We start from the raw sequence: 23,342 nt of genomic DNA, 5'->3' as shown, positions 1-23,342 counted from the left end.
ACATCTAACCTCCAACATATTCGCAAGTTTAGAGACGCAAACATAAAGTCATTACAGTAATGTGAAAACTCCTCAAAACAAATCAATCGAATGCTGAAAAAAGTTCAACAAAGCATTGGTCTGTTGTATTTTCTCAGCATCCATAATGACCAATCTTTGTTCACAATATTGTAAACACAAAACAACTCCTGTGGAGGAAATTCCAAGCAGGTTTACAGAAAACCTGATCAATAAAACGTCAAGAAAACAAAGAAGTCAGGCCATATATATATATATATATATATATATATATATATATATATATATATATATATATATATATATATATATATATATATATATAAATAATAACTCTTTTTTTTTTTTTTTTTTTTTTCTAGAATTAAATCAGCCGGTGTGGAACAAAGCAATGATGCTTGAACAATATAATGATTGGAATGCCCTGAAGTGATGTCTCATCCATATTCAACAATACTGACATCTATTGGTTACTGCTGGGCAAAAAAAAATCAGTATGCACCACTACAAAGGTCACACAAGAATCTCATTATGGTTCCTTCGTCATTTTATTATCTTTTCAGAATAAAGTGTACAGTTGCTAACATCATTAAAGACATGGAGTATGTTACACTTAACGATCTCTACTAATGTTTGAATGAAATCCTGTCTTCATGGATGCACTGTTTAGCTTATAACAGCATCACCTTTAATACTACAGGCGGGAGAAAAATCAACACATACAGAAATGCATCAGATGATACATACATGGAATGTTACATGATGACGTAGTGATGTTGTTTATACACATACTTTCTCATAACAAACTGGCTTCCTCCATCCACACAATATGTTACTTGGCAAGCATAATATCTCCAATAAAGAGATTTGATCTATTCATATACCAACAAAAATGTGTACAATAATTCATCTTGAATCGAGCACCAGCTTAATTTATTTCTGTAAAACATATTATCCCATTAAATGGATCACAATATGCGCTTGTACTGCTGGTCAGCATACAGGTTGTGCTGTGATATGGTCATTATTTCTCTGGACTCAGGCACTCTTCCTCCTCCTCCACACAGGGTTTGTCAGTTTGGCTGGAGCTGGCAGGGGTCTCGCTGTTCTGTGTGGGCAGGAGAAGGTACTCCAGCTCTTCTGCATTGATGGCCACTCTTTCAGGAGACAGCCAGCGCTTGAACTGCTCCAAAGCACTACAAGAATACCAAGACAGAATAATTACACGCAGACCATTTATTCAACATAATCACAGACAGGAACTGTTCTTATGTGCTTTGTCATATAATTTTTAACACATTGTATTAACACAGTCTCTTAATGATGTCTGCTTTTTTCGGTGCTTTATGAAGCTTTGAATCGTAGTAAAAATCTTTTGTTTTTCAAAAAAGTGGTTTGAAGTGCATATCAAATTGGCATAGTCAATTTCAAAACCTTTCAAGAATTAATTATTTCTTCATTGGAAGGATTCGTATAATACCATAAAATCCACATGAATCATGGAATTCACTCAGATTGCCCCCAGTGGGGAATCACTTAGTAGCTTGTAGATGTTTTAAAGGGGACCTATTATGCCCCAATTTTTTTATTATTTGTAAAATAAGTCTTTGATATCCTTAAGTGTGTATGTAAAGTTTCAGCCTAAATTCTCCACATTTAATTATTTTTGGTGATTGTCGCTTTAAATTCAAATGAGATGAGGGCGGAGCTACAAATGTCTATAGGTCAGCATAGTGGCAGATTCAAAACAGGACTAACATTATCACTGAAAAGAAGTGGTTTAGAAGAAAGCCATCTATCATTTGTGCTTCTTGACGGCCCGTTTCCACTAAGTGGCACAGTATGGTTTGGTACTGGTCACCTTTATCAGGCTTGTGTCTTCACTGCCAATGGTACCCTTAAGGTGGGTGTGGTGTATGACAAAGCTGCAGTCGACGTCATTCTCGCTCGAGGAAATGTCAAAGTAAAGCTTTACAGGTTGTTCACAAATCGTATGAGAAGCACTTCTCACAAAACAGATTCTTTACACACAAATACTTGTTTATAAATGTTCATTACTAACCTTTCTACAATGCGAAATAGCCTCCTGTAACGTCTGCGATTATTTAAAATAAATAAATAAATGCAACATGTATGAATACACAGCCCCTTACAGTCTCTGATATGTTACCAATTACAGAAAAACTACACACAGCAAACATTTAGTCCTTCTTTGGGTTCAAAAACAACATGCAAACCAGTGCAAACCTCTCATCAGTATCTGTAATCTTCACCAGCACATGTAACCTCTGTTAAAAAGTAAGTCCAGCATTCAGAGTTCATAATAGTCCAAATGGTGATGATTATAGTTAATTTTGATTATAGATGCAGTTAGTTAATTTTTTAGGTTGCTGAAAGAATCATGTTTGTTTGTTTGTTTTTCCGCTCTTTTCCTTCAGTCTCAGAAAGGATCGGATGTGAGAAGCACTTCAATAATCACGTGCACGTGAAATATAGACAAGCACGCAAGCTCTCTTGAGAAAGTGACACCACTCACAGTTTAGACGGCCTTGTAAACAACAACAGGACACAGGACAGATTCTACTTACGGTGTGACGTCTCGGCTGTGTATTTTTAAAAGGCTGTTTTGTTTTCATTCTCCTGGCTTGTGCATGAGCTCCGCCTTTTGGTACCCAGTTGTCATGTTAGGTAACCTTTAGAAGGGGTACCCAAAAAGTGGTATGGTACAGTTCGCTTTTTGGTACGTTTTGACAGTGGAAACGGCCATAAAGTGCACCGACCTATACCGCACCACTCAGGAGAAATGGGCCATAAAACCCTATATATAACGCCTCTTAGTCGCTGGCATTATCTTTAGCATTTACAGTGAAAACTCTAACCGCCATCGGCGAGAGCATCAATGTAGCTGGAAGTCATTCATTGTCAATAGAAGCCAGCTTCATGCTCTGGTGAAAGCGTCACAACACGTTTAGGATGGCTTGAGCATCAAGAGGGGTTGAAATCAGCTCAACTTTATGGTATTGAGCTATGGTGCGGTTTGGCAGCAACCTATTAAAAATTTAGGTCCACCACTTGAGAAAGTACCAAAGCTATATGGTCCAATAAACTTTGGTTTCAACCCCATTAGTTCCCAAGAAAAACAAGGCACCGAAGTTGATAGTTGTAATGCAGAATACACACAAACAACATGAAGACTAGGACTATTAAACATCTATAAACAACATGATGAAATCAGACTAGCACTTAAACATGAACACATAAGCACACCCTTGGCAGGGCAGATTAAGGTAATAGAGTAAAAAAATCTTAATGGCCGGTGGCTACTTCTCACTCAGAGCTGTTTTAGCTAATGAGAGAGAAATCATCACTAATGGGCCTCTAATGAAGTGTACAAAGAGATATATTCGCACACTGTTGCCCCACAACTGTGTTGAAACCCCTTATAAAAGTGATTTTCGCATAATAAAAAAAAAATGTATAAAAGATGTGCATTCACATATTGGAAAAGCTGACTGCATACATTTATTTATTGGAAATGTGTTTGAAAAAGCTAATTTTCCTTCATGTTTTCCGAGTTTGTTGCATTTATTTTATTTGGACCACCAGGTGTCACTAGCATGTGCTGTTTCCAAATGTTAACACAGCGAACTGATCTGTTGGTTCAGTTTGTTTCTCCCATCAATACTCTTTTCTGTCTTTTATAGTTCTTTTGACTAGTTCAGAAGCATGATTGATTCACCTCCATAAATATGCAGTACTATATTTTGCAGTACTAAACTGATATGAATATGTTGACACATAGACTGATAAATGTGAAAATAAAAGAAATCCATAATTTAATCAACTAAAATTTATTTTCTTAACAGGCCAATAACTAGAAATGGTCTTACTTTACAAAATAAATGAATAGCTTTTAGTTTTGCTGAAATACCTAATGCACGGAAGAGGCTATTGTACAGGATCAAGGGCCAGAGATGTTCATTCTAAAATTCTACATTTTTTTTTTTTTACAAATATCTAATTTGGTGAGGAATCTTGGGGTGATCTTTGAAGACCAGCTATTCTTCAAGGACCACACTGCTAACACAGCAGCACAATCAGAAAGGTTTTTACTATTTTAACATAAGAAGGATAAGACCGTTCCTGACTCAGCATGCAGCATAACTTCTGGTCCAAGCTCCTGTGATTTCCAGGCTGGACTATTGTAATGCTCTTCTGGCTTGCTCTCCCATCTTACACCCTTCAACCTCTACAAATGATTCATGAAGCTGCAGATTGTCTGGTCTTCATTGAGCAAAAGTCACACATCTCTTTATTCCCCTGCACTGGCAACTGGTCAAAGCTTGCAACAAGTTTAAATCATTGATGCTTACTAAAAGAACAGCCACTGGCACTGCACCCCTCTCACCTCCACCTGCTTCTGTAAGTCTATACCCCTCCAGGTAAGTAAGCGAGTGTCATCTCCTGTTATCATCACAGAACGGCTCTAAATTATTTTCCAGGACATTTTCATTCACAGTTCCTCACTGGTAGAAAGATTTTCCCAATCCCACAAGGATTGCTGAATCACTGGTATTACTGGTATCATGCAAATGCCAATTGAAAATGCATTTAATCACATCATGAAAAAAACGTTTCCAAGCTTATTCTGTTTAGCAGTATTAATATATCAAGTATCATGTGTATATTCGTGTTGAGTCGCTTAATATCTTCTTGATTTTTAAGTAGCTTTGGACAAAATTGTCTACTAAATGACTTAATGTAATGAAACTGTCACACAGCAAGAGTATGTTAATATTTCTTTCTTTCCTTTTTGGGAAAATATATTCTTATATAAATAAGATCTCAAAATAGCAAGATATCACAAATATAAAAAAAACACTTATAAAAAAAAACACTGCAAGATGCTTATTCAGAATTTCAAGATATAAATTGGCAAATCTAAGAAGAAAATATCTGTTCTCTGATATTTAAATGCACAGTATACTGTATTCACAACAAACAAAGACAGTTTGCTGTTGCCGTGACTGAGTGTGGAATCGTGGTCTTCAATGAGTCTCCTGCAGAAATCATATTCATTCATTCATACATTCACTTATTACCATGGTAGTATGAAACAGAGTAAGACTGAAAGCCATTGAAGTAAACAAGGCCATTTAAGCAAATGCTGATGAGAGACGAATACGGCATGGCACAAAAGCAGCAGAACTTTTATTATGCCACAAAACACCAATTTTAGTTCTTCTACTCATGAACACATGGGGAAGAAGCAGTGCTGTTATATCACACTTAATACATTTTAGGGTCCTATCATAATTCTGCACTTTGCAGTCTGATATTTGCATCTTTGGCATTTCCCTGTTTTCAATAAAACCAAAATGGAAATTAAGGATGTATGACATCCTTACCATTAAAAAAATTGCTTGTTTCTCTGGATTTTAACAACTTTTGAAACTTTTTGCATAATGTACATAATCAGAAAAATATAGAACACTGCTTTAATGATTTTAGGATATTTTAATAAACAAAAAATTCTATATATTGTGCCATTAGATTAAAAACAGAATGTGAGTTTTTATTCCTTTTTATCCCATTGCAAAAATAGGATTCCATGGACCACGTCACAAAAGATTGTAAAATGATTTTAGACTATCATCAAAATTTGCTACTCTCACCAGAGTGGGCATCTTATCTGGCTAGCAGCACATTTGCACACTTGTTATCGGTGATGTGGGGGACAGACACAATCCAAGAGTAAACCTAGTTCAGGCAGAACAAATTTAGTGTTTAGATTGGCCAAGAGTTCTGACCTTCCCCTGACACGCTACAATGTAATGCTAAAACTCACTGGTATGGAACAATGGCCAGATAAATGTCAGTATTTTAGGAGTATAAATATGCAAAGGCTATAGTCAACATTGCATAATTATTCTATAAATGTATGCCTTTTTTCCAATTAATGGCATCTTTATTTATACTTTTCTGTATTGATGGTTGATTAAAATGTTTTTTTTAAATGCCCAGGTATTAATTTGATCAAAATTTTAGTAAAACAGTAATATTGAAAAAATATTATTATTATTATTATTATTATTAGTTTAAATTAACAGTTTACTTATTAGTAAAAAAAAAGGATATGAAAGCAATTTTAGAAGTCAGTTCTGCAGAGCAGTGACAGCATTCAGGTAAAAGATATACTACAGAAATTGATTAATCAAATGTAAATCAATAATATAATACAAATATAGAATTTCTACTGTACGAATTATGAGAGCAATCAAATTGTTATATTGATTTATTCAAGTTCAACAAGAGATCAATATTGAGTAAGCTGCAATTAAGACACAATATTGTCTGTTTACTTTTTTTCATGCAGTTTGGTCGATCTGCATTTTCTAATTAATCTCCATGTATATGGAATGAATTTGAAAATGTACCAAAGATGGCATCTGTACCAGCTATGTTTAAAAAAAATCTGTTTTCTATTGTCTTTGTATGTATTATTTTTTTAACTTTGTCTTATGCTTAAGATAAACGCATCTCAATGGGACATTCCTGATTAAATAAGTAAAAATTTAAAAATCCAAACTGTGCATCTCTGAGCAACACTGCAGAACTAATCATTTGATCCAATGATTCATTCATTAAGACAGTTTCCTATTGTCAATTTTAGCACCATACCTTAGTTTATGTCAGGCCACATATTAGGGTTTCCCAATACAGAACTTCCAGTCTAGCTGTCTGTCTGTGTGTGTGTGTTGTTTCAACGAGACTGGCATTTCTAAAATCTCTATACTAACCTCTGATCAAAGTTTCCCTCCTGGAATAGTTCTGAGGTTTGGGCATCATGAAGGAATCGATCCCAGCACTCCTTTTTAGCCTGGGACAAAGAACGCAACATTTCCCTTGATGTTACTTCACTTGTCTGTCCCTTGATTCTCTTCAGTCGATTTTCTGTGAAGTAGCAGGGTACCATGCACTTACAAACAATTCAACAGGCCATATATTAAATACAGAGTAATCATATTTAATCTCCTGTACCTAAACCAGCAATGTAAACCTCAGAGTCAGCCATTGGTTCCCATGGGCTAAAGTTAGCAGCTCTGGGGAAGTCTGTGTGAGGGTCGCCAGGAGAGGAAGGCTCAAATGAGTCTGTGAACTGTCCTCCATGCTGTTCCCGAGGCTCTGGCAGACTGGAGCAGACCTCTGACCACAGATCACCGCTAGACCGGGCCGCGTGGGTTTCGAAGTCGTCAATCATCATGATTATCCTGATTATTAAAGCACAAATTTAATGGAGAATGCTTTTATTAAAAGTTTGCTGTTTACACGCGTAATAAAAACATGGAAATTAAAATTAGTGGATTTAAAACCTTAAAAACACATGCCAGTTAGGATATTCTATGAATACATGTAAAATGTCATTGGCTGATTGTTTACATGCCAATGTAACGTTATCAAACCGATTGTTGACATACTAGCTCTCCTACAAGTACATTTAATGAAGCTGTATACAATTACCAGTCGTAAAACCAAAACAGTGGTGCTTACCTTAAACTACGATGCTCTCGGTACACCTCAGACCTAATATCATATATTAAAAGGATAAATAAATACAAGCATTAGCATGTAAAACCCATCCTTCTGCTTTTGCTGCTGAGATGCACGTAACCGGCAGGGATTACCTACCGAATCGCACTGGCTGTTACGCCTGTCAGTCAGAATTTCCTTGAATGTGATTGGTCCAAGTGATGTGTTTGGAAACTCGACTTCCGTCTACTCCTTCAGCACGTTGACATCGGGTCGAAATTTACGAGTAAGATTTTTGCTCCGCTCTGACAGTTACGTACTTTTGGCTTATAGTAACATAGCTTGCCTTTGCTACCATTTTAAAACAGTCTTATTCAAACTTGTTCTCAATGCGCTGCGTAATATTAATTTGTAATGCTCTGTGACGTTTTAGTCATGCGTTGAGAAAACTGCGTCTAACGTAAAGCCCAGTTTGTTGCGTATACAGTAACGCTCTCTTATTTCGCTCTTTATTTGATGTAGGGCGTGCAATATTTAGGTCCGATTCTCACGTTTGTTGACCTGAATCAAGGACTCATGTTGGACGCATCAGCGGTCTGAGGTCCGACAGCAGGTATTCAGATATTAAAACTATTTTAATGATTCGAACAAACAGTAAAGATTGAATTATGAAATTTATTTTGCACAAAAACGTATGTACCATGCTAAATAAAGAATTAAAAAGTAGCAAGCCTGCTGCTGGCTTAATTTTAGGCTTTGAAGACTACGAAGTGTAACGTTATATCATACACACTAATACACAAACATTCAGCTATTGAAAAATATCAATTGAATTAATTGGATTTACTGGATTTATTAGGAATGGGTTTGAGTACAATGTTAATATTTATATCAGGGGTGCCCAAACTTTTCTTATGAAGGGCCAAAAACTAAACTTGATTGATGGTGGTGGGCAGAAGCTAAATATACCAAACTGTATTACATTAAAGTTGCCATGGTAACATTCCAATTTAATAATATTTAAAAATATAAAGAAAATACTTTAATCGTATTATTATTTATATATTTTTTACATGTTATAATTTACTTCTTACAATGTAATTTATAACAGAGTTCAACGTTTTTTTTTACTTGATAGTTAAATAATGTGTCCTAATAGGGTTTTTAGCAACGTGCCACACACACACATATATATATATATATATATATATATATATATATATATATATATATATATATATATATATATATATATATATATATATATATATATATATATATATCTGTCAACAAAATGGCAAAAAAAGAAAGAAAAAACTCTTTTAAAAACCTGATTGAGTCACAACATTTAATTGAAACATTTAATTTCAGTTTTGCTTTTTTGTAGCTCAGCAATTAAACAGACATACAAACAAACAAAAGGTTATATTTAATTAGAAATGACGATCCCTTGTTGAGGGATTCACCCAAACCTTCCCTATCTGATTGGTTGGCGGGCCAAATCAAAGGTTACCCTGGGCCAACTTTGGGTCGCAGTACCCTAGTTTGGGAATTTCTGATTTAGACCCTTTCCCACCTTTAGCTTATAACATTTGACAAGAATAACAAATGTTATAGTTTGTTGAGATTTTAAAATCAGGCTTATTTGAACACTACATAAAACATTTCTAATGTCTAAATATTATGTGTGAAAACAGGCACTTTTATATTATTTCAAAAATAATCTTAATATTATTTTTATAGAATATTAAATATAGCTGTATATATAAAATATATCTATATCCAATTAGTTTTTCTCATGAAATAATAACTTTTGTCAGGTGTATGTTAGAGTGAATTTACATCCTGGCCAAACGTGGCAGTTGTTCTTGTGGACTGATCGTGAAATCAGAATGTAATTTCTTGTTGCAGGCCGTGCTTATTAGGCAATGCAGTCTGTCCTCAGGCTGGCGGCAGTAGCGGTCCCTATGGGTTTGCTGCTCTCCAGAACCATGGCATGGATGTCTAGTGGCAAAACACATGTAGAACTCATCACTCGCTTGAGAGGTAAGAAAATATATAGAGATATACAGTATGTAGATAAATACTTGTTTTTCTGCAAGATTTCTGTTAATGTAATTAATTATAGCTGCATTTATTTGATTAAACAGCAGTAACTAAAATATTTACGTGTTAAATAACTGCTTTCTGTGTTATTATGAAATGATGATTTACTGCTTTATAAACTGATGAAATCTGGAATTGCTGTTTAAATCGGTCACACTTTAATTTGATGGTCTGTTTGTTGAATTTAAGTTACATTACATCTACATGCCAGCTAATTCTCATTAGATTATAAGTAGACTGTTAGGTTGGGGTAAGTGTAAGTTGACATGTACTTGCAAAGTTTCTTATAGTCAGTTAAATAGCTGTTGAAGGAGCAGTATCAGCAGATATTAAGCAGAAAGTCTACTAATACTCAAATGGACCATCAAAATAAAGTGTTAGACTTAAATCATATAAATAAATAAAATTAAAAAATATACTCGCATAGAAAACCACTCATTTATATAATATGTTGTAGTATTACTGTTTATACACTATTTTTGATTAAATAAATGCTGCCTTGGTGAATTTCTTTCAAAAAAAGTAGATTTTTTTTCTTGTTTTTGACCAGTAGTGTTGATAGTAAACACAGAAAGCAATTGTACATGTCAACACACAAATTTGAGGCCATTTCCTGGAGTCCCATACAGTTTAATGTGTCTTTCTGTGACAGATCATGGAGTCATTCGCAACGACAGAGTGTTTAATGCCATGCTTGCCACTGATCGAGGGATTTATTCCAGAGACCACCCGTACGCTGACTCTCCTCAGTCCATAGGTGACTTTCTTATTTCAGCAAACATATTGCTTTGACTGCTTGAAGCAAACTGAAACGAGTGCACGACCATTTTTCATTTAAACAACTTTTTGTTTTGTTTTGTGCAAAGGATACAAGGCTACAATCAGTGCCCCTCATATGGTAGGTCAGAAAAACACATGTAAAAATAGATGTTATTGTCAATTATTATGCATTACAATGAATGGTTTGTTGTGTAGCATGCACATGCTCTTGAGGTCCTCAGTGATAAGTTAACAGAAGGAGCCTCAGCGCTGGATGTGGGGTCTGGAAGTGGATATCTCACTGCCTGCTTTGCCAGAATGGTGAGTTTTGTTTTAAAATATGTTTATTAACAGAGTTTTGGTCATTCAACTTTCAAGTCAAGTCAAGTCAAGCTTTATTTTCATTCTGCTCCATGTGTGAACATACAGAGCAGCGAATGTTGTGTCTCGCAGGACAACAGTGCTACATAAATGAATCATTCATTAAAAAAAAACACGTATTTAAAAAATATATACTATAGTAGAGGTGCCCAATCTCAGTTCTGGGGGGCCGGTGTCTTGCAAAGTTTAGTTCCAACCCTAATCATGGGCTAGCTCATCAAGCGTTCTAGAAACATCCTTGCAGGTGTGTTAATGCAAGTTGGACCTAAAATCTGCAAGACACCGGCCCTCCAGGACCAAGTTTGGACATACCTGTACTATAAGAGACCCAACTATACAATTTGTGCAGGATATTGTTCAAGAGAGGTATTAAAGGTGAATATTGTGCAAAAGAGGTATTTAAAGTTTTACATTGTGCAAAATAGTTATTCAAGGTTGTAGCAAGCAGTGCAGCATGATTGTGGTACATTTTAGTAACATATTTTCCTTATTGATCATCATTTACCTTTTTGATCATCGTTTTTCTTATTGAACATCGTTTTGCTTATTGAAAATGTGTTTCTTTTGGTTTTGAACACATGCAGAGTAGCTGCCTTATGAACCCTTATTTTAGGATAAACAGCTGTTAGAAATAATCACCTCATCTTCAGTTTTGAAGACACTGTAGGATTTAAAATAAAGAAAAACAAATATTCAAGTTCCTGAAAATCCTAAAAATATGGAAATACAGTACTACTTTCGAATTAACAGTAATTCCAAATGTTGCTATTTTTTCAAGACACAAATATATCTGTATTACAAAATGAAGTATGATCTTATTCCATCTTGTTTTTAGTGACAAATTACTAAATTATAATCAATAATGATCATTATATACGTTTGGTCAAATTTGTGGTCCACACTAAATTTACTAGCTCTTTTATCTGCATATTAAGCTTATTAAATGCAGTTAAAGAGTCTACTTTTTGTTTCAAACCATGTTTACCATTCACGGTAACAGATAGATTTATGTAAAAAACATGATTGTTCTAATTGTTCTTGACAGATTTTTGGTGTAGAAACATTTATTATACATTGTAGGTGACTTCTCTAAAACATTTATAGATTATATTATAGCCATTGTAATTGTTTTACAATTACAATGGCTATAATATAAGCCCCCCACCCAAAACAAAAACACTCATACATTCCTACATGCACACATGCACTTATACACTACGGCCAATTTAGTTTATTCAATGTCTTTGGACTGTGGGGTAAAACTGGAGCATCGGGAGGAAACCCACAGAAACACGGAAAGAACATGCAAACTACACATATAAATGCCAACTGACCCAGCCGAAACTCAAACCAGTGACCTTCTTACTGTAAGGCAACATTGCTACCCACTGAGCCACCATGCCATCCAATTAAGAAACCAATTAACACCATATTACATTTCTACTGTTTTGCCAGACAAAATGTATATGTATTTGCTAATTTCTTTTTGTAAATCATCATTATGATTTACTGTGTTTATTCTACAGGTTGGACCATCTGGAAAAGTAGTGGGAATAGACCACATAGATCAACTGGTGCAGTCCTCTGTGAAAAATGTCCAGGCAGACGACCCAGAATTACTTGCATCTGGACGAATTAAATTAGTGGGTGAGGAATTAATATAATAGATTTTTTTTTACATTGACATTGTTTCTGTTCATCTAAGTTTGATGACATTGGTGTTGAAATTACATTACATTACAAATGCTTAATGTTTGTGTCCACAGTGGGTGATGGACGCTTTGGTTTTCCTGATGAAGCCCCATATGATGCCATTCATGTTGGAGCAGCTGCTCCTACACTCCCGAAAGCTGTATGCACAGAATGAATCTGATTGAATTCTTGTTCACATACCCTGCAGTTGTCTTATTTAAACCTGTGCATCAACAGCTCCTGGAACAGCTGAAGCCAGGTGGGAGACTTGTTTTGCCTGTGGGCCCAGAGGGTGGAAGCCAAGTTCTGGAGCAGTACGACCGACAGAGCGATGGCACGTTCCTCAGAAAACCTCTGATGGGAGTGGTTTATGTCCCACTGACAGACAAGCAACACCAGTGGCCGGGGTACGTTTGAGTTCCTAATGCCGACTTCAGACTGCATGATTTTCAAAGTAGTCGTGCCACAGATATTTTCACACTGCATGACTATCTGGGGTAGCATTTCGTCGAGGCTTTGTTTACACTGCAAGATAAATTGGCGATAGAGGACAAATTTACTCTATTTTTTTCCTCAATTTCTTGGGTACAAATAAACTGAAAATGAGCACTTTTAACTTCACCCCAACCTCCCCCTGGCCTGCAGATACCCATACTAGTGGATGCAAATCTCACATTGGCTCTAGGTAATCGCCAATGTTATTTTCAGTCAGCACATTTCACACGGCATGATTCTCTGAGATCGCATCTTTAATAGGTCATACTGTGTGATTGTTACTCACATGAACGAGCACTGATTTGCCTGTGATGTCAGGCATTTGTCAGCAGTTTTTTTTAAAACCTGTCGGTAAGTCAAGACTGGGGCTAAAATCATGCAGTCTGAACTCGGCATAAGGCAAGACACTGCAGGTGAACAGGGTGAAAAACAAATAATAATTAACTCATGTTTATCACCAGACTTAATAAGGTGATTGATTACATTTAATTGGATTGCAAGTTTTCTAAAAATATTTATTTAAATATGCAAACAAGCCATTATTTAAATAAGAATGTGCTACTTTGCAGACATTTCTACTTTTTATTAGAGTCAAGGTTTTTACTGAGGGGAATTTCGCAATCTCTTTTTTTTATCACAGCTTAATTTAGAATTTACTGCAAACAGCCCCAAAAAATCATTTTCATTATTATGCATTATTTAAGGAAAGAAATGTCATATCAGGGAATTTAAAATTTTAAAAAATCTATTCAAATTATTAAAAGTCAGGGAATTTTATAAATTTTAGCCCAAATCATGGAATATCAGATCATTTTATAAGTCTTTTCCAGATATTATAAGTCAGGGAATTGTACATATTTTTGCCCAAATCATGGGATATCTGGGATTTTCGTTTGACATTTTAAATTTCTCTTTCTATTTATCAAAATTTAATTTTTTTAATTTTCTACACGGTTTTATTTCTTGTTTTTTGTGTGTCTTGCTTATTGTTATGTTTAGGCTGTTTTTCAATATCATTTTATTTAAAATCAAACCAAAAGTGATTCAGGAGTAATTAATGTGTTGGTGCTCTTTGGGTAATGGATTCATAAAGATTAACAACAAAATCATAAGTTCAAGACACTAGAAAAGTAAGTGAAACAATCATTGTATCAATTTTTCTGCTTGTCAAAACGACAAACACTTTAGTACAGTTTAGTCACCAGGCTGTTAAAATACTTTTTGCTGCTATTTATTGGCTGCATGTTGAACTGTTCATTATAGGTCATGGAAATTTAGCATTTTATTCAGTGAAAGTCTGGTAACTTGTCACGTGGGTTAGAGTGGGAGCTCTGTTTAATGTATGAACCCTTGGTAAAAACCTTCAGCACAAAGATAGGAATTAAATATAATGAAGTTTTGGGGGTATGTAAATGCTACTGAAGTGGAGATTTAGTCTTAATCAAAAAAAAAAAAAAAACTCCTAATAAGAAAACAGCCTTAAAAAAATCTGTACTACAACTGAAATCTATAGACACAAACTGATACATGTGAGAAAATGAACAAATAAAAGTGTATTTTGAATGATCCATTGCATAAAGATAAGCCCCAAAGCCCAAAATCTCTAAACTGTCAGGTGCATGAAAAAAGTGATGTTTTTCCTGCAGGGTCTGGCTTTCAGAGATGAATGAAAACACATTGCTTTGTACTGTACTGCAGCTCATCTGAAGTGTGTGGCTGTTGATTTGTTTCTCTTTCCAGCGATGAGCTCTGATTGCAGTATGGTTACCCCTGCAGGAGATGGCGCTGGTGCTGTGGTTCGGAAAGCCCGTAGTGCTGAAGAAAAGCCTCTCATCCCATCTCACCTGCTGCCTAGAAACACAATCGACTGGATCCTACCGATTCTCGACTTAAAACTGAGGTTCAGATGCAGAAATTGCTAGAAGACTGAAACAAGCTCAGTAGGTGGTGTGTGTCTTCACAGACGTTAACCCTGAGTGAGCAAGAACTTCCATATCTAAGGCTTGTGATCTCAGTATGCTTCATAAGTGGCCATGTGCTCTGCTTATTCGGCATATTATACAGCAAGAAGCAATGGAAATAGTGTACTGCTATCATGGTACCTTTTAACGTCTCACTACTAAGTTATATGCCAAGGCTTAAATAAACTGCAAACAAAATACTTTTAAGTATTGGACTTAGAATTAGTTTAAAAATATATATAATTTTTTCCTTTCTTCTGCGCATGAGCCAGATTTTGCTGTCGTCTAATCAGCTGTGTAATCTGATTTAACGTTTTTAATTAAGGACATTTTTGTATTAATCTACATGGTAAATGTAGGATGTTCAATGTACACAATAAATGTAAACAGAATAAAAAAACTTGTGTCTTTTGCTTATTAACGTCGGAATCAGTATAGTTTGCCAGGTCACTGTAATATTTTAAAGGGCACCTATTTTAGCTCTTTTACAAGATTTAAGATAAGACTTTGGTGTCTCCAGAATATGTTTCAGCTCAAAATACCTATCAGATTATTTATTAATAGGCTCCAGAATCTGCCAATTTTGTTGTCTGAATACATTGTAGCTGTTTTTGTAGCCTGTGGCTTTAAATGCAAATGAGCTGCTTCTCCCCACCCATCATGCCACGTGTGTGTCTGCCTCTCATCATGTTACATCAGATAAACAGCAGTCAGTGATAGAGACAGACTCGAATGAAGCTGAAACACAGCTTATTAGTCAAAAATACCAATTGGGTTTTACTGTCTTTATTACAAACATGCTCTGTTTCAAAAACACTTTTAACTTATAAAACTTATCAAAATCACAGAACCTTGTAACAAATGCTTTAATTCCAGTTTATTCGCAAAAAAAAAAACAAGTTCTGTATGCATGTTATTATAGAAACGTGGCACGAGTAAATCAATTCGGTGGCTGGGGAAACCGCACTCCTGGGTCACACACACAGTTCTGTCCAAAAGCTGATTTTTATTTTAAGTGCCCTTTAAATGCCACAAACCTTCATATAAGTTCATATTGTGTGAGAGGCCTTCATCAAACTTAGCTTCTTGTAGACAAACCCTGCTATGATTTTGGTTAAACTTTTTTTATGCATTTAGCTTATTTTCCACGGACCCCCAACATAACTGATGTTTGAAAAACCCTTTACTATTCTATATGATTTCTGAATAACCATATAAACTTTTTTTTTTTTCAAGAAAGAGAAAATTTATATACAACTATCATAATATATAATCATGCAGTATTATACTGTATATATTAAAAAGTAAAATAGATTTATAATATATCTAATTAAGAAATGCTATTAAAATATGCAATTGTATAAATAAAGAAAATTTGTTTGGACTACTCTAAATGTAAGTTTGAAATAAAAAATACACACATTTATCTGTTCTACTTAATTGGCTTTGGGAAGTGTATAAAATAAAATAAATTACAGCATTTTACTTTTTTTATTGAATACAAGAAAAATAACATGACTGCATTGAAGACAAAATACAATAGCAAAAGTTAGGAAAGAGAAAGTGGAAAAAAAACCTTTACAAAGCCTCAATCATTAAGAAAAAAAGATTATCATAAGCTTTAAGAAACGTATTATTCTTCTTATTAATAGGCTTAAGACATTTATTATTGAACGAAATTACAGCAAGGAAAGTATTAAATCTAGATATTAAATTTTGGAATTTATTTTGTGTATAAAAGATTTAACAATAAGATCAAGCATGGTCATTGCCAGAGAAATACAGAAATAGATCTTTCATAGATAAATTTAAATCATATTTAAACAAGGATGATAAATTAAAAAAAAAAAAATGTTATCCCAAAGATGTTTATCGTGAGTGCAACTATAGAATAAGTGAAGTAAAGTTTTTTCATGTACATTGCAAAAAGTACACAAATGAGATATTTCAAAATAATTAGCAATTTGGTAATTTGTAGGATATACATGATGCAAATATACATGATCCTCTCTTTGTTGGATATGCTGAACTTTTCAGGTAATAAACTCTCTTCCATTGAATACTTTCAGAAATATTGGTCCAAAAAATGTACATCTTGGGAGGTTTTACAACATTTCACTCTACAGATATTTCACTAACACATGACGTCACGTTATGTCATCAACACAAGACGGAAATGTATCGCTGAGCCGCTGAATAGCATGGTTCACGTATGGAAGATAACACACGTACAAGCATTAACTTTATTAAGATTTGGAAGAAGACAAAATAGTGAATTTATAAAACGCGTGTATCAGAACAGAAACGTGAGTGTTGAAACTCAGAGAACCCATTGTTCAGTGCTGAATGTCAGGAGAAACAGCACGCAAGTAGAGTCCTCAAAACACCCGGTGAACACACATTTATCACTGTACGACATGGACAATAAAGGGGAAGAAGGCGGCGGGGACACGGACAGCACTGTCAAAACAAGCTGCGGGAAGCGTAAAAACGAGGAGACGGATGAGGCTGCAGGACAATGCAGCGGTAGGAAGCGAAAGCGTGGCGGCGGAAAGCAGCTGCGGCCCGGTGAGCGCTACGTGCCTCCCCCGCAGAAGCGCAACACCGGCGTCAGCTTCAACCAGGAGCACTTCGCGGAAACCTCCTACTATTTTGAAGGCGGTCTGCGAAAAGTGCACCCCTATTATTTTGACTTTAAGTCTTACTGTAAGGGGCGCTGGATTGGTAAAACTCTTCTGGACGTTTTTAAGAAGGAATTTCGGGCGGAATCTTTGGATTACTACAATGCTGCTGTCAAAGAGGGGCGAATTAAACTGAATGAAACCCCTGTGGATGACCTGAATGTGGTATTGAAGGTAAGAGATCTCTTGATTTTCCTTATGTCGCCCTATATTTTAGCAGTGTTGTGGAAAGTTTCTATTGAAATTATTACATTACAATATTTGAGTTACACCCCCTAAAAGTAACCATTAACTGTTACTTTTCCTGCCAAGTAAGGCGTTACGTTACTTTTGCGTTACTTTTCCTCACCTTTGCTGAGGACAATCACTGAAAATCATTGTCCATTGAAACAATCCTCTACTTTTCCATTTCTTCGTTGCGTTCAAAATAATTAACATATTTTCTCATTGAGGTCATGATTCAACGTAACTACGTTAGGTTTAATTCAGCAATTTATAAAAAAAAAAAAAATCAATTAAAATAAAAAGTAACAAATATTATTTTTTAAGTAATGCATTTCTTTGCTCTTTAAGTTAATATAACTTAAAGTTATATTACTATTACAAATCTAGTGGTACTTTTAATGTTCTGATATATATATATATATATATATATATATATATTACTTAACTACGCACAGTGCGGTGACATTATTTTACTCTCAGTGATTTCAGACATCGAATAATAAAATGGCACGTATTATTATTAACAAATTACATTCAGTACACAAACAAATCCAAAATTTTGAGATAAGTCTTGAATATCACTTCAATGACTTGTTAAATATAACAACTCTAAGAAATGAAAAGTCTCGAAAAAAAAAGAAAACGATATGATTGTGATACAATTTATACTGCCACATTAAGTAAACGAGTCACGTCAATGCCAATAACCTAGTGGTACTGTGCGTCGACATATAGCACCGACATGATCACAGTAACCCAAGTTCGATTCCTAGCTCAAAGTCCTTTGCTGATCCTTTCTCTCTCTCTGCTCCCAATACTTTCCTGTCAGAAATCTCTACTGTCCTGTCATAATAAAGGTGAAAAACCACAAAAAAAGATAATTGAAAAAAGTAAACAAATCACAAAAACTAACCCAGTTTTCAGTAGGTTTACAGAATATTTCTAGTACAGCAGAATCTTGTTATTTAAAATTAGTTTGAGTTACATTGTAAACAGGTTCTCCAAACTGTAAGTGCATCTCAAAGTTTCTTCAATGTTTTGTTTTTCGATTAGAACAATGACTTGTTGAGGAACACTGTTCATCGTCATGAGCCTCCGGTGTGCGGCCAGCCCTTAAAGCTTCTGGTGGATGATGGTGAAGTGGTGGTGGTGGATAAACCCTCCTCACTGCCTGTCCATCCCTGCGGTCGCTACCGACACAACACTGTCATCTTCATTCTGGGAAAGGAGAAAGGTCTTGTTGGCCTCCACACTGTTCATCGTCTGGACCGCCTCACCTCAGGTGTGCTGCTGTTTGCACGAACACTCGAGGTCTCCAAAAAACTGGACGTGATGGTTCGAGAGAGACAGGTGAGACATACCAAGAAATCTGGAGAATTCTGTCTTACGTCCTTCAGTTTGTTCGCCATATTTAGTACAGCTATTTTAGAGGATAGTTCACCAAATTATTCATCATTCATTTATCCGTTTTCTTTTCAGCTTAGTTCCTTTTTTAATCAGGGGTCGCCACAGTGGAATAAAATGCCAACCCAGTTGCAACCCATCACTGGAAAACACCCATACACTCTCATTCATAGACTCGTACACTACGGACAATTTAACTTACCCAATTCACGTAAAGCGCAAGTCTTTTGACTGTGGGGAAAACCAGAGCACCTGGAGGAAACCCACGCGAACAAAGCGAGAACATGCAAACTCCACACTAAAACTGACACCTGACCCAGCCGGTGCTTGAACCAGTGACCGTCTCGCTGTGAGGTGACAGTGCTACCCATTGAGCCACTGTGCGGCCCCACCCAAATATTAATCATAATTATATTATATATATATAATTTATATATAAATAATATAATAATTACTCACTCTACTTATTTCAAACCGGTTTGAGGGTCTTTCCTCTGTTGAACACAAGCTAGATATACTGAAGACTATTGGGAAAAATGGCCATTGACTTCTATCATATTTTTGTTCCTACTATGAATATTAGTGGCTGCTTTTTACTAATATTCATCAGAATATCTCATTTCTTGTTTTATGTTTAAAATATAAAAAAAAAAATCATGAAAGTATAGAGCTCAGTGCTTCCCACACGAGTATATTTGGTGATGATGCATGAATAATACTATTATTATCATGCTTTTACACTTTCTTTTGTATCCGTCCAAGAAGGCCAAACATTTGCAATCGATTCTTCTTTGCTCTGCACTTTTCCTACTGCTGGTTCTGTATGCGTTTTTGCATTACCTTTTGCAGCTGACTGCAAGCACACAGCCGCGAGAAAAACATTAAATGATTAATCATTTAATAAATGACTCAGATAAGCTTTACTATATACTCAGAGAAAATAAAATATACTGGCTGCTAAATATTTGTACACCAATAGAAATGGCTAATCAACTAATTTGCCTGATTTAAATAATCTACACTTTTTATTCTACAAATTATTATAATTTTTAGCAATGATGTGTATTTTTATTTTTTTTCTGTTATCTATATTTCATTTGCTGTATATTTGATTAATTTAATGATGTTAATATATTACATATTTTATACATATCTAAAATGCTTTAGCAATACTGAATAGCATAAAAAGTAACTTTAACCCATTAAAAAGAAAAGGTGTATAACAGTGTCATAATAAATAAAAATGTAGTTAAAAATCACATTTTTTTTGTTTGTCGCATGTAGTTGACCACTTATGTGCTGTGGGTAAAGGATACCACCGCAAGTATATTTCAAACCTGGGGGAAGCACTGAGAGCTATTTGAGTTAGAGTAAATGGTGAGGGAAAAAGAAATGGTTGAAATAGCCTTTTAGCATAAAAAGCTATACCCTCATTTGCTTTGGAATATTCTTGACCACAATTTACTTGTGGTGATCAGTATAAAAAAGACAATGTGTGTCACTTGATGTAGTATTTTGCTCTTTGTGTAAATTTGTTTAATTTTTTAGCATGAATTAAAATAAAATGTTTCAAAAGTTTTAAAAGAAAAACACTTTAGTCCCCCAATTGAAATGTTTTAATGAAGCATTTATTTAGTATAGTCACATAACTGTTAATGCTTTTACATTTGAGTGTCATTAGTTACAGCATTTATTAACTTTCATTCATTTCAAGTGACAGAACTACACTTGTGCATTGCTTGTTCATGTGTTACTTATATCACATTGTATTAATTGATGTTAACAAATATAGCTTTGAGTGATTTTAATAATGTTTTAAAAATGCAGAAATCAACTAAAATTAATAATTGCTAAAACATTATTATTTGTTGTAAGTTTTCTTTAACTAATGTGATACCTCATAACAAATGTGGCCCATTTATAAAGTGTAATGTTTGTTCTTCAAATGAACGGGGATTCACAGTTACTGTGGATTTAATCATATGGAATGATTGAAAAATATATATGTTTTGATTAGAGAATTTGAATTTAAACCAGTTTCAATCATGGCATACTGATAAATGATTATTTAGTTTAAAAAGAGATGTATGCCAAAAGGAATTCACACATCATGTACACACAACAGAAAATGACTAAAATTGTTACCACTTTAGTTTAAATTCTAAACTAAATAAATAGTTTAAATTAATTAAATGTAAAATTTAGTTTTAATTTCCACTATTACCTAATGCCTATTATTAAGATATTGGCTGTTTATTAGTACTTATAAAGTATAATCTTATTCTACATGCTTAATCCTACTCAATATCTATTGGCCTAAAATCAAAATCTCGATTAATTGAATATTTTAACTAGATTACGATTAATGAATGATTATTTTATTTATTTATTTTGTTTTTACCCTCATAGTTCACTGACAAGTTTTGTACAGTAAATATGCTCACTTATTACAAGTGAGAGATTTTTAAATGAAGGGTGCATAACATGATTTTAAAATAATTGAAGTAAACACGCACTATCTACTATTTATGATATTTTATTATACATCAATGCTAAACAACTGAAATTAAAACACACATTGTCTAAAACACGACTCTCCGTGCTGCCCACCCTTATCACTGCTACTAAGCTGACCAATAACAAAGTTTGCACTATGTGTAGTTGTGACGTGTAGTTAAAAGTTTTTAAAGAGGTGCGCAGGTATGCGAAGGACTGTACATTTGGGCTTGGCAGAACTATAACATCAGAATAATATATAAGTAAAAAAAAAAACATATAAATATAAATCAGCCTTAACAGAGCGAGGTCACGTGACTCCACACACAGCAGGGAAAGTGTCTGAAAAAACTGACCTGGAAAAATTTGATTGATTTATAGGTTCTGAATATTGCCCAGCCCTACTAACTAGTTACTATTAATAAGTACTTATTGGTAGTCTATTGATTGGTAGTTTATGGATATTAAATTCTTAGTTAATTGTTTATTAATAGTGGGAATTGTACCTTTAAAATAAAGTGACGTTTTTGTGACTTTAACAATCTTTTCTTCATTTCCCAGTTAGAGAAGGAGTATGTGTGTCGTGTGGAGGGAGAGTTTCCAGAGGCAGAGGTGGTTTGCGAGGAGCCCATCCTGGTGGTGTCTTTTCGCGTAGGTCTCTGTAGGGTTGATCCCAAAGGCAAAGAGTCCCGCACCATCTTCCAGAGACTGAGCTTTAACGGACGCTCCAGTGTGGTCCGCTGTCGGCCACTCACAGGACGCACGCACCAGATTCGGGTTCACCTTCAGTTCCTGGGCTTCCCAATTCTCAACGATCCCATTTACGGATCTTCCGCGTGGGGTCCGAACAGAGCGAAAGGAGGGCTGGTGGGTATGAGCGACGAGGAGCTCCTAGAGGCTCTCATCGAAGAACATAGGTCAAAGGAGAGCCTGCACTTGCTGGATTTGCCTGATGAAGAGGTTTCAGGAAAGACAAAGTGTAAGGATGGCGCTCAAGGACACAACGAGCAAATAACGGTGATCGAGTCAAGCGGTGGCTCCAGTGAAGTGTCACTGGATGAAGTGAAGGCAGAAAGTATGCAAGTTGTTCAGCAGAGCACATCTGAGTCTGTGGGAGAGATAAACGGGGCACGCAAAGATAAGGATTTGGCCTCCGATGATGCCAGCAGAACTGGGAGATCAAAGGATTTTGTTAGAGATCATTTATGTGGAGAGTGTAAAATCGTAAGGCCTGACCCGACAGAGAAAGAGTTGATTATGTATCTGCATGCGCTGCGCTATAAGGGACCTGATTTTGAATACTCTACTCAACTGCCCGACTGGGCTAAAGAAGACTGGATTCAGGATTAAGCTAAAGTCAGATGTGTTTATGCAGTTTTGTTGGCGGACTCTACCACACAATGATTATTCAGTTACTAAATATATTTAGTGTGAATTGGGATTGACTTAAAAGTTGGCTATTTTTGGTCAGTACTGTGGCGCCTTGCTGTGTTTCTTTTCTTTCAGTTACTTATACTTGGAAAGGACATCTGACATGAACATACAGCAATAAAGCAGACTTTATTATACAAAAATGTGAATACTGTACTGACTG

The 23,342-nt window shown here is 35.2% G+C and overlaps 3 protein-coding genes across 9 annotated transcripts; 2 read left to right on the top strand and 1 right to left on the bottom strand.

Annotated features, from left to right (window-relative positions):
* Positions 1–547: 547 nt before the first annotated feature.
* On the bottom strand, positions 548–7,715 carry ccdc32 (coiled-coil domain containing 32). The gene is given in 4 exon segments (NM_001198753.1): positions 548–1,214; positions 6,819–6,972; positions 7,060–7,289; positions 7,570–7,715. Coding segments are annotated over 3 exon segments (549 nt in total). The 5' UTR covers positions 7,283–7,289; positions 7,570–7,715; the 3' UTR covers positions 548–1,042.
* Positions 7,716–7,776: 61 nt separating this feature from the next.
* On the top strand, positions 7,777–15,342 carry pcmtl (l-isoaspartyl protein carboxyl methyltransferase, like). Of its 7 annotated transcripts, none has more exons than XM_005158766.6 (10): positions 7,786–7,834; positions 8,071–8,161; positions 9,460–9,594; positions 10,307–10,411; positions 10,521–10,552; positions 10,630–10,734; positions 12,321–12,441; positions 12,561–12,646; positions 12,724–12,893; positions 14,758–15,342. In XM_005158766.6, the coding sequence occupies exons 3-10, from the start codon at positions 9,477–9,479 to the stop codon at positions 14,792–14,794; spliced, it is 774 nt and encodes a 257-aa protein (XP_005158823.2). In that variant the 5' UTR covers positions 7,786–7,834; positions 8,071–8,161; positions 9,460–9,476; the 3' UTR covers positions 14,795–15,342.
* Positions 15,343–17,107: 1,765 nt separating this feature from the next.
* Positions 17,108–23,322, top strand: rpusd2 (RNA pseudouridine synthase domain containing 2). The gene is given in 3 exon segments (NM_001327917.1): positions 17,108–17,797; positions 18,902–19,198; positions 22,310–23,322. Coding segments are annotated over 3 exon segments (1,740 nt in total). The 5' UTR covers positions 17,108–17,143; the 3' UTR covers positions 23,099–23,322.
* Positions 23,323–23,342: the final 20 nt, after the last annotated feature.

This window comes from Danio rerio, chromosome 17 (genome assembly GCF_049306965.1).
Source record: "Danio rerio strain Tuebingen ecotype United States chromosome 17, GRCz12tu, whole genome shotgun sequence".
Classification (NCBI taxonomy): Eukaryota; Metazoa; Chordata; class Actinopteri; order Cypriniformes; family Danionidae; genus Danio; species Danio rerio.
This window is presented reverse-complemented; position numbering and strand designations above follow the sequence as displayed.

Excerpts from the sequence above, each read along its gene's own strand:
- pcmtl (XM_005158767.6), top strand. The coding sequence starts at position 9,477 with ATGCAGTCTGTCCTCAGGCTGGCGGCAGTAGCGGTCCCTATGGGTTTG. Across the intron at positions 10,553-10,629 it reads CAATCAGTGCCCCTCATATG|CATGCACATGCTCTTGAGGT; the intron begins GTAGGTCAGAAA and ends TTTGTTGTGTAG. Across the intron at positions 12,894-14,757 it reads AAGCAACACCAGTGGCCGGG|GAGATGGCGCTGGTGCTGTG; the intron begins GTACGTTTGAGT and ends TTACCCCTGCAG.